The sequence below is a fragment of the Mus caroli genome, unplaced genomic scaffold, assembly GCF_978045245.1.
Source record: "Mus caroli unplaced genomic scaffold, Mus_caroli_1 scaffold_8, whole genome shotgun sequence".
In the NCBI taxonomy this organism is placed as follows: Eukaryota; Metazoa; Chordata; class Mammalia; order Rodentia; family Muridae; genus Mus; species Mus caroli.
The window spans coordinates 96,962,202-96,976,950 of NW_028227263.1; the positions used below are offsets into that span (position 1 = coordinate 96,962,202).

General features: G+C 43.9%; 1 protein-coding gene across 2 annotated transcripts in view; it reads right to left on the minus strand.

Annotated features, from left to right (window-relative positions):
• Nell1 (neural EGFL like 1) overlaps window positions 1-14,749 on the minus strand; it is an 867,181-nt gene that overhangs the window by 623,867 nt on the left and 228,565 nt on the right. For both annotated transcript variants that reach the window (XM_021166735.3, XM_085841704.1), the window contains exon 7: window positions 8,775-8,857. In XM_021166735.3, coding sequence (XP_021022394.1) covers window positions 8,775-8,857 — 83 coding nt within the window. The remainder of the gene's footprint in view (window positions 1-8,774; window positions 8,858-14,749) is intronic.

Below are 14,749 nucleotides of genomic sequence, written 5' to 3' on the forward strand. Positions count from 1 at the left end.
TGTCTCCCACCATCCTCTCTGTGTAGTTCACAAAGTGAAGGTGTAACTTCCTCTTGGATAAAAATTCTGGAAACTTGCAACAAGGAAAAAAAAAAGCCAATGGAGAGCTCAGTGTCTTTCCAGGTCAGTGTCCCCAAACAGAATGCCCAGGAATTCATTTGAACATTCAGAGGTAGAGCAGGGGGGGTTGAGAAAACCCTAACTGAGATCAGGAAGAGTTGGTTGATTGGTTGGTTGGTTGGCTGGTTGGTTGGTTGTTTAGTTGGTTGGTTGGTTGGTTGGTTGGTTGGTTGGTTAGTTGGTTGGTTGGTTGTTTAGTTGGTTGGTTGGTTGGTTGGTTGGTTAGTTGTGGGAGAGGAACAGAGATGGCTCAGTGAGTAAAGCACTTGCCAGGAAAGCCTGGGGGGATGAGTTCCCTCCCCAGCACCCAGATCAAAGTTGGGTGCAGCAGTTGTCTATAACCTTAGTGCAAGGGAGATGAAGACAGATCTCTAATGTTCATTAGCCAAGCTATCTGATTCAAGGGGAGATTCTATCTCAAAAATGAGATGAAAATGGGGGAAGAAGACACTGACATGAGCTTCTGGCCTCGAAATGCATACAGAGAGGGGGGAGTTGGGAGAGGGAGAGGAGAACGAAGAGGAAAAAGAAGAAAGAAGAACTCAAATGTAGCACTTTGGTTGGGGTGACACCCATATAGAAGACTGACTCAACTTCCCCACCCCCTACTTCCTTCACATAAAGTGTTATAGAAGGAATCAAGCACCAACTCCCAATTTTCTCTTTTCTTTCTAAATCACACCTTCTCTACCAGTGCTTTGCATGTTTCCCTTAGAAACCAGAGCAGCCTTGGAACCAGCTATCACTATTGCAAGCCGGTGTCTTAAGTATAATGGTGATCCTGGGAAACACCATCTTTCTTTGATCAATAATGTGTAACAGTTTTATACATTTATATAATAAATTTGAGTCATTTTCACATGCATCCTTTTCTCCTCCCTCATCTCCCTCTCTCTCCCTCTTTTTCTTAACAAGACCTCCTCCTCTTTCCACAGCTCTTTTCTATGTGTGAGACCTTGAGTTTAACTGTAGCTTCTTACCCAAGAGTGTGTGGGAGTTTCAGATCACCAGTGGATATCCTATTGAAGTCAATGAGGCACACCCCCAACAACTATCAACAGTCAGTTTCATGATCTCTCCCTGTGCTTCTAAACACCATTACTCTCCGAAAACACAGTCCATGCATAATTCTAACCTATAGTATGGTCATTTGTGGCCATTTCTTTCATCCTTTTCCTCCGAGCACTTGTAATTTCTCAGGGGAAGGTGTCCTTTGTTGGCTCCTATGGTAAGATGCAAACGACAGAGAAAGCAGACCCCTCAACTACCTACATGCTCCATGTTCACCCTGGAGCTGAGAACTGACAGACTTGCTTTAAACCCCCTATAGGTCCTTCTAATATGTATGATCTTTACTTAAAGCTCCAGCCTAATTATAGAGTTTCTAGAATCTATGGTAATTAAGATCTTTGGGAATTCTTTAGGAAGCACAGATAAAATACACTTCCAAGACATTGGCGACTCTAAGTAACCAAGCCACATACACATCAAAGATAATGAAATGACAGCTCATCACTCACTATATTTACTCCATCTATTAGCCCCCGTAGTTCCTACATGAGCTGGGGATGAGCAAAAACAGAGATGAACTAGATATACTTGCTAAAAGTAGCTTCAAATGGGACTTGTGAGCTCAACAGGAAGTGGGTGTGCCTTCAGTGTGAAAATCTAGAACAACTCTAGCATCTGTGTAACACCAGGAAGGAAAGTCCTTCAAGCCCCCATGATCTGAGAGGGAGCTTTACCGAATGAAGTTCTGTGACATGGGAGCTTATCTGAGGTCAGCCTTTGTGATGACCAGTGTCCATCCAACAAAGCTGAGCTATGTTCATCTGTGAGGCTCCAGTTCTAAGAAAACTTCATTTTTAATGTAATGCATCTTGTTTTCCTGTCTGAACTTTCTTTTGACTTTTAATATGTTTAGTTCTGTCTAGCAACATGGAAAAGCCCTAATCTGTATAATAAGGAGAGTGTAATAAACAGATAACAAAGGCAAAGGGATATTAAGGTAAAAAAATCTAATTTTTCAAAGGCATTTAATATGTAATCTTGCCTTCTTTTCCTCTGCTAAATCCTATAACAACAATAAAGGAGAAAAACAGCTCTGAGTCAAAAGAAATGAATTACATTTTCTGCCATTGGTGGAGCATGCTGAATTTATACAAATTCATTTTGAAAAGCTATTTCTACACAACTGTCTCTCTCTCTCTCTGAGGATGCCTGAGATCCCAGATAGATACAGTCTCAGGTCTGCATCTCCATTGTGTTTACCTTTGTTCTCGCACTTATCTAAGCAACCACAGACTGAATCATTTATTCCTACCTCTAGACATTCGAAGACAGACAGCGGCGGGCTTTTTCACAGGAAGAGGTCAATGAATGGATCCGAGTACATTAGTCATACAGTAAATTGCCTTTCTGCTTTGAAGTACTATCTGATGCTTGTTATATGGATGGGAGGAAATGTAAATCTTCTATTGTTAAGCCTGCAATCCTAATTGGAAAAATCATCCCTGAGTTCCTCAAACAAGAAAGGTCCCCAAATTAAATATGTTATAGCTTGAAATGCTACTCTGCGTGGAACTTGACTTGCCTACACAAATTCCAGACATAAACAAACATAATCAAGAAATTCCAACTCTAGGAGCTGGAAAGTTGGGATAACAAGTAAGGCTGCTTGGTGCCAAGCATAAAGAACTGAGTTCCATCACCAGAAAACACACAATGGAAGGGGAGAATGACTCCTGATGGTGGTTAGCTAACCAACACATGGGCATTGTGCCACACGCATATGTGTGCGTGCAAACATAAACTAAATAAACACATTTTCAAAAGGAATTCCCATTCATAGAAAATCTAGCTAGCTCTGATTAATGTCTTAGAACTCAGTATCACCGAACTCCAAAAACTAAACACTAAAATACCAACAATGATCTAGTGATTGCCATATCCAGGGATCCATCCCATGATCAGCTTCCAAACGCTGACACCATTGCATACACTAGCAAAATTTTGCTGAAAGGACCCAGATATAGCTGTCTCTTGTGAGACAATGCTGGGGCCTAGCAAACACAGAAGTGGATGCTAACAGTCAGCTATTGGATGGATCACAGGGCCCCCAATGGAGGAGCTAGAGAAAGCACCCAAGGAACTAAAGGGAACTGCAACCCTATAAGTGGAACAACAATATGAACTAACCAGTACCCCGGAGCTCTTGTCTCTAGCTGCATATGTATCAAAAGATGGTCTAGTAGGCCATCACTGGAAAGAGAGGCCCATTGGACTTGCAAACTTTATATGCCCCAGTACAGGGGAACGCCAGGGCCAAAAAGGGGGAGTGGGTGGGTAGGGGAGTGGGGGGGTTGGGTATGGGGGACTTTTGGGATAGCATTGGAAATGTAAATGAGGAAAATACCTAATAAAAAAAATACCAACAAATGAGCTTAATGTAGGAAAACACTGTTCTCAGGGAATGAAGTACAAATAGCCAATATGCCTATGAGAAAATGTTCGCCCTCATTGTGAAGGCTGGTTTTAAATTGTTAGCTGATCACAATCTAGAATTTCCTGGCTTGAGAGTCTAAGTGAGGACTCATGTAGATTAGGTTTCCCTGTGAGCATGCCTGTGAGAGATTTTTCTTAATTTGGTTAACTGAGGTGCAAAAACCCACCCTGAATGTGGGAAGCACCATTATCTGTGCTGGACATTGAGCTTAAATTCCACCAATTCAGTGCTCTCTGCTCCTAACTGTGGAACCAATCTGAGAGCAGTTACTTCAAGTTACTGATGCCTTAACAACTTCCCAGTTAAGGATGAACTAGAACCTGGAACAAAGAGCCACATAAGCCTCACCTCCTTTAAGTTGCTTTTGTCCAGATCTCTTATCACATCAACATAAGACAAAACTAAGACTTTAGCCATCTGAGAAATGGACTGAGAGAATCCATCTCACCCCAGTCAGAATGGCAGTTCTCAGGAACACAAATAAAAGCAGCTGCTGATGGGGGTGCAGACAAAAGGGACCCTGTACACTGAGTGGGAACATAGGCTAGTGCAGTTACTGTAGAGGTCAGTATGAAGCTCCTGAGAACAGACAAACTAGATGGCCCAGCTATGCCACTTCTCAGTGTGTAGCAGATCAGCACACCCCAGAGAGACTTGAAAGTCTCTGTTCAGAAAGCTAAGCTGGGAAAGCAACCAAGGTGCCCAACAACAGAGGACTGGATAGATAAAATGTGTACATACATACAATGGGATTCTTTTTCAGCCATAAAGAATAATGAAGTTATGTTTACAGGGGAAACACGGATACAAGTCAAGGTAATCATATAAGGAAACAAAGTCAGTCTCAGAAAGGCAATATTTTACTTACTTTTCATTGCTGGGATAAAGACCTTAACCAAAGGCAACTTGAGAAGGAGAGGTTTATTTCTGCTTACAGTTTACGGTCTACCATGAGAGGAAGGCAAGGCAAACTCAATGGAAGAACCTGAAGGCAGTAACTGATAGACTCCATAGAGGACTGCTCACTCTCTTCCTTTCATGGCTTGCTCAGTTTTCTTTTTTATACAACCCAGGACCACATACCGAGGAGTAGCACCGTGCTCTGGACTTGCTCTCCAAAAGGACCTTGAGGTTTCCACTGCAACGCAGGCATGAAAACCCATATGTAAAGCATGGTATAAAATATCTCTTCAAGACTCCTCTCTTCCTGCCGCAGATGAAAGGCCTGGTAACACCTCGGAAATGCTGCTGGTATTTGTGATGTCTAGCCACTGAGGAAGCTGTACATTTCTTTAGAGACTACTGATGGTACCTAGCTTACCAGTATGAATAGCAGCCAATGCTCACTGAATATGCATCATTATCCTGTACCAAAGCTCATAGGCTGATGGCAGAAATAATTATCTCTATAGATGGGGTTGTGGCAGTTGGAAAAGCCCAATGGCTTGTTCAAGACTAGGAATATTGAGAATAGTGAGAAAAGAAGGCTTAGGCTCAGGTCATTATGATTCCGAATCCTTGTCTCCATCTCTACCCTGAGCTCTCTGATTATATTTATGTCTAAATCACAGCTGCTGGATAACCCAAACCAAGCTCCAATCACGTCCCACTAACACTTGTCACACTGGGTTTATTTAATTGAGGATAAGCCCTGACTCCAAGAAGACTTGATGCCATCCAGTTCTCTTTGCATCTTGGAACTGTATTTAACTCCCAGTTGGCCTCACATCCTTCAATCTGCCAAAAGGATAAATGATGTTTTGTTTCCACCAAGATGGTAGACCAGATGCCCTGAAGGACTTCTCTGCCTGAATGAACTAAAACCCTGTGTCTAATGTATAAGTAAAAAATCTCAAAAGTCGCCACAGATGCATCTCAAAAGAAAGATACAAAAGCGAAAGTAGAGTGACAGAGGGATCCCAGGTGACTAGCAAGTACCAAGGCCAACCTGTACCCTGAAGGTTTCTGCTGAAGTTCAGAGCCTTTGAGCTCTCATCTTGATGGTTGTTACATGGGAGTGGGGCATATAGATAATATAATCTAAGAGTGTGGCTTTTAAAGGAAACTCCCATATAAAAGTAAGGCTGTGGAGGGTAAATGGAAAGGAAGTAAGTCATATACATAGCACAGAAAGGGTGATCTTTGCACTGCACACACTACACACACACACACACACACACACATGCAAAGCTTCCTGTTCAGACTTTACCACTGGCAAAAGAGAGAAAAATTTGTCCTTGAGAAATTCCTTACAAATTCTTCTCACAGATTTCACCTGGCCTACTCTTGGCTGGGAGAGCCACTTTCTGAAGTCAGATGATATAAAAAGAAGAATCCTCCTCATCTTTGCACACACACACAATGTCAACCCAGGGCTCAAAGAATCAGTTTCCAAGGAAAACAAGCAATTCGGAGGCAAAGGGTGAGGTTAACAAGTCTTGTTCCTGGCCAGGACTTCCTCCTCACTGGGTGGCTGCAGGTGAGACATTCACTCCCTACAGTGAACCTGAGAACTTGGCCATGGCTCAGTAAAGTAGCCCTTTCTTATTTCTTCCTTTTCCTTTTGGATAACTCCACCCTTTTGCTATCTACTATTTAATATCCCACCTCTTCCTTTCTACAGATTTTATTTTATTTCTCTTTACAATCCTCTTTTTTCTAACCATAAAGTTTCTTGGATATGGCTGGAATTTCAAGGTCTAAGAGTCTTGAGTTCTGCTGATGAGTCTGCCTTCTATTTTCCCAGGAAGAGCTACCTACCCATCCTGACCTTCAGTCTTCTCCTCTGTGATGTATGTAGACAAATTAAGCTAAGCTCTCAGAATTATGTGGAGAATTAAGGGGATAGTGAACATAAAAGGTAAACATTGGATCAAGCACATAGAACCTGCTCAATAAATTTACCTAATGAATGAGTTTCCCATTTCTTCTACATCAATGTAGCTCCATAGGCCGAATCCTGTCTACCATTTTTTTTTATAGCCTGTAAGCTAAGAATGGTTCGTAAACTTTTCAATGGTTATAATTTAGGTTATTTATCATTATATTTTAATAAAACAAGTATATACACAGTATCCTAAATTTTGCCTCTTGGACTGGAAAAGCCTACCATTGCATTGGCTAGTTAGGTATAAGTGTGTGTGTGTGTGTGTGTGTGTGTGTGTGTGTATCCGGTTTCCATTATAGCTTCCAAACAATGCAGTGAAAACGGACACACTCCCTTGCAGAATTACACATCCAGCTAGTTTAGAAGGAACAGACTTCAAAATTCTCAAAGCACCAAGGGAGCAGGTTTGGAAGGTGAATGAACCCATTTTCAGCTTATAATTTCCCACAATTAAATGTCTTCCATTTCACAAATGCCCACTTTACATAATAATGTTTGAAGGTTAGAGTTCATTGTGTCTCCTAGACAGTGCACAGCTCAAAGGAGAAAAATGGCATTGCCCACAATGGGGGAGAATGGGAAAGAAAAGAGCATCCTAGGAGCTGAGAATGGAGGCCAGCCATCACCTGAAGCTGAGTGGCTGGTGTCTTGTTCTAGAAATTTGCCAGCATGCTAAAATGTAATTACCAGTATTGAGATCAAGCTGCTGCAGACAATGTGACATAAAAGCCTCTGTGTGCCACCAGCTGGGATGGTGAATAATTGCCTGTGATTCAAATTTCCTCCACACTCTAAAGGTGAAAAGCTAATGCCTTAGGACTCCAGCCTCCGTCTCCATCTTTCTCTTCACAAAAGCTTTCTCTCTCTTTTCCAGACAAAAGAGGATTTGGCTTGGGGCACTGGAAGACAGTTTGGTGGCTTGTGTTGCTTGTTCTTGCAAGTGTGAGGATCTAAATTTATTCTCCATTGCCCAGGTAAAAAGCCAAATATTCTGGCCTGTTTATAACGTCAGCAGTAGGGATACAGAGACAGGAGGATGTCTGGGGCTCATTGGCCAACCAATACAGTCATTAGTGAGTTCTGGGTATGGTGAGGAAGTCTGTCCCAAAAGCTAAAGTGGGAAGTGACTTGAGAAAGTAGCAATATTGACTTCTGGCCTTACCACCTATACATGGCTACACCCATCTACATGTGTACACACACACACACACACACACAAGCTCAAAGAAGATGTCTTAGCCAAAAGTCTAGTTTGAGATAGGAAGCTTGTCAACCACGGAGTGATCTATGGCTCGCAATTACATAGCCACCTCCAACTCCATGTCCACATGCCACAGCTGAAGGCCAGCAGCAGTCAGCCACAGGTGGAATGGGACTAATGTATCATTTTCACTGTTATTAAAATCCTTACTTTTGCAGTGTATAACGTCTCTTTGGCCCAACCTAATTCTTCCTTTGCCCTAGGCCAGAATCCGTGTCCAGGACTGATCGCTCTGATAACAACAGCATGTTCTGTTTCATTTTGGGTTTGTTTTTATTTCAGCGCCCTTTTCCACGAGGCTTCAGCTTCTCATGCGGAGCGATGCTTTATGAATACATATGATCGGCCCTAATTATTTACATCTGGAACACAGCTACTCAGCATGAGCATTTCAGAGGGATTGTTTTGCCTCTTTGTATCTAATAGGGTGCCAGGAATATCCCAGAGCTGTACACTGTATCTGTTGCATAAATGATTAAGTGGGTATTCGGCTTGATACAACTGAAGATATCTTTGCCCCTTCGTTTAACTCAGGAACAATCTGAAAATGAGTCACATATTAGAAGCTTGATGTAATGTCTCACAATGACAGAAATCTGTTCATGATAGCTGTTTTACCCTCATGATTATTGCCAATTATTCTTACATCCAAAAAGCATTAGCTCACAAGCTGCAGAGACTCTGCCCCATATATCATCTCTCATTCTGTCTGCTTTCCTAGCCACTGGGCAAATTCTTTTTCTGCTCACAAGGAACCTACAGTGATGCAGACTGTGTTCTGTTTCCTAGCACTTCTCAAGAAAACGATTGTGATACAGCCTAATTGTATCAAAGACTTCAATGGTTGTGTTACTACGGGCAGTCTCATTTCAAGCAAGAATAAGACATTTTGCTACAGCACTTTACACATGCCAAGCTAAAAATGTTTCCATTAGAACATCTTGCTCTAAATTCCAGGTAGGACAAAGAGACATACTATCACAGTGAATTTAGACACCTACTTTTGCAGTCATCTTGGCCAAAAGCTCTTGCAAATCCATTATTCCTTGAACCAGGCTCAGGAAATCACTGCATGTTGGGCAAGCTCAATAAAGAAAACAGAAGGCATATGTTAACCTTGTGATCACATGAGAGAGAGAAATTTGAAAACAGAGTTACATAACTATACAAGGGGTTTTGCTTTCTTGAGATTAAAATTTGAGGGAAATGACAGAGGATTTCTGTTCCTAACACTGTTTCCCTCATTTTATTAATAATTAAAAATAGGAAAAAAGGAGGCCATTAACTAAAAAGAACCTGATATTTTGTAAACTAAATCCTCATATGAAATTGAAATTTTCCAAGAAGTAACTCACACTCAGGTCAAAAATTTAAAGAATAATTTTGTGAGATATATAATTTTACATTAAACATACATTTATGTAATTATATTGAATATATATTTTTGTTGCAATATACAGAACCCATGGTCTGATCCTTTCTTGCCCTCAAATTGTAATTGCCAAAGTAACAAAGTCTTGTTTCAACCTTGAAAGACCCAGTAATATCGACGTCAGATAATCCTTCTACTGTCTCCGAAGTCAATCTTTTTTTTTAATTAGGTATTTTCCTCAATTACATTTCCAATGCTATCCAAAAAGTCCCCAATACACTCCCCCACCAGTCCCCCACCCACCCACCCCCACCCCTTGGCCCTGGCATTCCCCTGTACTGGGGCATATAAAGTTTGCAAGTCCAATGGGCCTCTCTTTCCAGTGATGGCCTACTAGGCAATCTTTTGATACAAATGCAGCTAGAGTCAAGAGCTCTGGGGTACTGGTTAGTTCATAATAATGATCCACCTATGGGGTTGCAGTTCCCTTTAGCTCCTTGGGTACTTTCTCTAGCTCCTCCATTGGGGGCCCTGTGATCCATCCAATAGCTGACTGTGAGCATCCACTTCTGTGTTTGCTAGGCCCCGGCATTGTCTCACAAGAGACAGCTATATCTGGGTCCTTTCAGCAAAATCTTGCTAGTGTATGCAATGGTGTCAGCGTTTGGAAGCTGATTATGGGATGGATCCCTGGATATGGCAGTCTTTAGATGGTCCATCCTTTCTTCACAGCTCCAAACTTTATCTCTGTAACTCTTTCCATGGGTGTTTTGTTCCCAATTCCAAGAAGGGGCACAGTGTCCACACTTTGGTCTTCGTTCTTCTTGAGTTTCATGCGTTTAACAAATTGTAGCTTATATCTTGGGTATCCTAAGTTTCTGGGCTAATATCCACTTATCAGTGAGTACATATTGTGTGAGTTCCTTTGTGAATATGTTACCTCATTCAGGATGATGCCCTCCAGATCCATCCATTTGCCTAGGAATTTCATAAATTCATTCTTTTTAATAGCTGAGTAGTACTCCATTGTGTAAATGTACCACATTTTCTGTATCCATTCCTCTGTTGAGGGGCATCTGGGTTCTTTCCAGCTTCTGGCTATTATAAATAAGGCTGCTATGAACATAGTGGAGCATGTGTCCTTCTTACCGGTTGGAACATCTTCTGGATATATGCCCAGGAGAGGTATTGCTGGATCCTCTGGTAGTATTATGTCCAATTTTCTGAGGAACCGCCAAACTGATTTCCAGAGTGGTTGTACCAGCTTGAAATCCCACCAACAATGGAGGAGCGTTCCTCTTTCTCCACATCCTCGCCAGCATCTGCTGTCACCTGAATTTTTGATCTTAGCCATTCTGACTGGTGTGAGGTGGAATCTCAGGGTTGTTTTGAGTTGCATTTCCCTGATGATTAAGGATGTTGAACATTTTTTCAGGTGCTTCTCTGCCATTCGGTATTCCTCAGGTGAGAATTCTTTGTTCAGTTCTGAGCCCCATTTTTTAACGGGGTTATTTGATTTTCTGGAGTCCACCTTCTTGAATTCCTTATATATATTGGATATTAGTCCCCTATCTGATTTAGGATAGGTAAAGTGTGGGGCGCCGCTATCTTCCGGTGCTGAGTCATTTCCTCAGCACCAACTAGTAAACACCTAGTTTGCGCCTGCGCTGGAAATCCCCGCCCCGGGCAGCTCCGCCTCAGGGATGGGGTGATCAGTGTTGAGCCAATCATGGCTTGCTACGTCCGAGGCGGGGAGAATTTCTTATAAAAGGGAGGGGCTCGGACTGCCTGGGGTCTCCGGTTGTGAAGCTTATGCTCTCCCTCTCAAGACGCATAAAGCTTGCTGCAGAAGAACCCTATCGTGTGTGGTGTCCTCATTCGCGGGCGATTCAGAGAACACTCACATCTGGTGCCGAAATCCCGGGAAAACGAAGAACAGAAGAACATCGCGAGCACCGTCGGAGATCCCTCGGTGACGGGGAGGGTCCAGAACTGCAGGAACTACGTCTCGGAAAGGTATGCCTGAATTTTACCTGACCCTTTCGCACTCCCTTCAACTAACTGGGCCGTGGGAGGGATTGCCCGAGGCTTTAATTATCGTCCTCGTGGCCTTGGTTGTATGGTTCCTAGCCCTCTTCTTTTGTGAACATAGAAGGTTGTGTTAAATTGAAGTTCTTACGATCTCGGAGACATAAAACTGCAGTCTCCTTTAGAGTATCATGGGGGCTTCTCAATCAGTACAAACTTCATTAAAAGAACTTCTCAAAAGAAGGGACCTGAAGCTTGGGGACAGAGTTCTTCGCCGCTTTGTCGAGGAAGTTGATCGAGTAGCTCCCTGGTATGCGGTGTCAGGATCTCTGACGCTGCTGTCATGGAATAAGCTAGGCAACGATCTAGAAACCTGTTCAGACCTCAGGTTGGGAGTTAAGGCCATATGGAAACTAGTTAAGAGTTGTCTTGAAGATGAGGCCTGTGAGGAGGAGCGAAGGAAAGGGCAAAAGGTTTTAGAAGCTATGCAGGAAGGTATGTCAGAATCCGAGCGTAGTGAGAGGATGGGTGTGCGCACAAAAACTGTAAAAAAGGCAAAAAAGGGAAGTGAAAAAGGACCTCCCGGGAGAAACAGAAAGGGAGAGAAGGGGAGCAGCAGGCCCGGGTTATATCCGACCCGAGAACTGGCTGCCCTCCACCTAAGAGATACCTCGGATTCTTCCGAAACCGAGGACAGTAAACTGACCTCGGAGGAAGAGGGCGAGTTAGAAGAAGAAGCAGTTAGATATAAAGGAGAAAGGTATCACCCAGATGAAGGCGGGCGACCTAAGTCAAGTAAGCCCGCGTCCGGTGTCTCCTCTAAGGATAGGAGATTGTTGGCTGCCGCCATTCCCTCCGCTCCCCCACCTTATGAGGCCCGGTCATCCACAACTTCCTTTTTTCCCCAAAAGATCTCCGCAAGCTACAATTAGCGTTTCCTGTTTATGAACAAGAAGGGGGGAGAATCTACGCTCCTGTAGACTATAGTCAGATAAAAGATCTTGCAGAATCAGTAAGAAAATATGGTCCCAATGCTAATTTTACTATTATGATTCTTGAAAGAATGGCACAAACTGCCATGACACCTAGTGATTGGCAAATGGTGGTTAAGGCCGCCTTGCCTACTATGGGACAATACATAGAATGGAAAGCCTTGTGGCATGAGGCAGCCCAGTCCCAGGCCAGGGCCAACGCAATAGCCCTTACGCAAGAGCAGCGGGATTGGACATTTGACCTTTTAACAGGCCAAGGCCCGTGGGCCGCAGATCAAATTAATTACCATTGGGGGGCGTACGCCCAGATTTCCAGCACAGCCATACGGGCCTGGAAGTCACTTAATCGCAAGGGAGAAACCACCAATCAGCTTACAAAAATCGTTCAAGGGCCCCAGGAGCCCTTTGCCGACTTCGTCGCACGCATGATGGAGGCGGCAGGGAAAATCTTTGGGGACCCAGAGGGGATAGGACCCTTTATTGAGCAACTGATCTTTGAACAAGCCACCCAGGAATGCAGGAATGCCATTGCTCCTAGAAAATCAAAAGGGTTGCAAGAATGGCTAAGAGTGTGTAGAGAGCTTGGAGGTCCACTTAGCAATACTGGCCTCGCGGCCGCCATCATGTTAGCACAAAAGCATCCTCCACAAAAGAAGACCGGTGAACGGACCTGTTTTAATTGTGGTAAGCCTGGACATTTCAAAAGAGATTGCAAAGCCCCAGACAAGAAAGGGGGGGTCTTGACCCTCTGCACGAGGTGTGGTAAAGGGTACCATAGAGCAGATCAATGTCGCTCAGTGCGAGATATACAGGGAAGGCTTTTGCCTCCATTAAATGTTCCTGCTCCCAATGTGTCAAAAAACGGGTCATTGGGCCCACGGTCCCAGGGCCCTCAAAGATATGGGAACCGGTTTGTCAGAACCTCCGGGATGGCGGAAGAAGCGACCCAGGAAGACCCACAAGGGTGGACCTGCGCGCCGCCTCCGACCTCCTACTAATGCCCCAAATGAGTATCCAACCAGTACCTATAGAGCCAATGTCACCTTTGCCCCCTGGGACCATGGGCCTTATCCTCGGACGAGGATCACTCACCTTACGGGGCCTAGTGGTCCATCCTGGGGTTGTTGACCACCTACATTCCCCCGAAATACAGGTCTTATGTTCCAGCCCCAGGGGCGTGTTTTCCATCAGTGCAGGAGATAGGATAGCTCAATTGCTGCTCCTCCCCGACACCCTCTGGGAGGGCTCCCCAGGCCCCAGTCCCAAAACGATGGGGTCGTCAGGAACTGATTCAGCTTACCTTGTTGTATCCCTGAATGAAAGGCCCAAACTCTGCCTCGAAGTAAATGGAAAAAGGTTTGAAGGTATTCTTGATACCGGGGCAGACAAAAGTATTATATCCACGCACTGGTGGCCAAAAGCTTGGCCCACTACAAAATCGTCCCACTCTCTACAAGGCCTGGGATATCATTCATGCCCTGCCATAAGCTCAATGAGTTTGACTTGGAAGGCTCCTGAGGGACAAAAGGGTAAATTCGAACCTTATGTGCTCCCGCTCCCAGTAAACCTTTGGGGGAGAGACATTATGCAACATTTGGGCCTAACCCTGTCCAATGAAAAAATCGTGTTGGGGGAAGGTTTGAACAAGGCAAAAAACATGATGCTAAAGATGGGCTACAGGACAGGCAAAGGATTAGGACGGTCAGAGCAAGGAGGAATTGAGCCTATTTCACCAGTAGGAAATATAGCCCGACAAGGACTGGGTTTTTCCTAGGGGCCATGGGGACGGTTCGGCCTATACCGTGGAAAACAGAGGACCCGGTGTGGGTCCCCCAATGGCCCCTATCCTCTGAAAAAATGGAGGCCGCAATACAATTAGTAAATGAACAACTAAAATTGGATCATATAGAACCCTCTACCTCCCCCTGGAATACGCCCATATTTGTTATTAAGAAAAGATCAGGGAAATGGAGGTTGCTCCATGACCTTAGAGCCATTAATGAACAAATGCATTTGTTCGGCCCTGTGCAAAGAGGCCTTCCTGTGCTCTCCGCCCTGCCCAGGGGTTGGAATTTGATTATAATAGATATTAAAGACTGTTTCTTTTCTATACCTCTATGTCCAATAGATAGGCCCAGATTTGCCTTCACCATACCCTCTGTTAATCATATGGAACCCGATAAAAGGTACCAATGGAAGGTTCTGCCACAAGGAATGTCCAACAGCCCTACTATGTGCCAACTTTATGTGCAGGAGGCCCTTTCTCCAGTAAGGGATCAATTTCCCTCGTTAGTCATGCTCCATTATATGGACGACATCCTTCTGTGCCACAAGGACCTTGGCCTGCTTCAAAGGGCCTACCCCCTTTTACTTAAAACTTTGAGTCAATGGGGACTTCAAATAGCTGTAGAAAAGGTCCAAATTTCAAATACTGGACAGTTCCTGGGTACCATGGTGACACCAAATAACATCATACCTCAAAAATTAGAGATAAGAAGGGACCACCTCCATACCCTAAATGATTTTCAGAAATTGTTGGGGGACATTAACTGGCTTAGACCCTTTTTAAAAATCCCCACTTCGG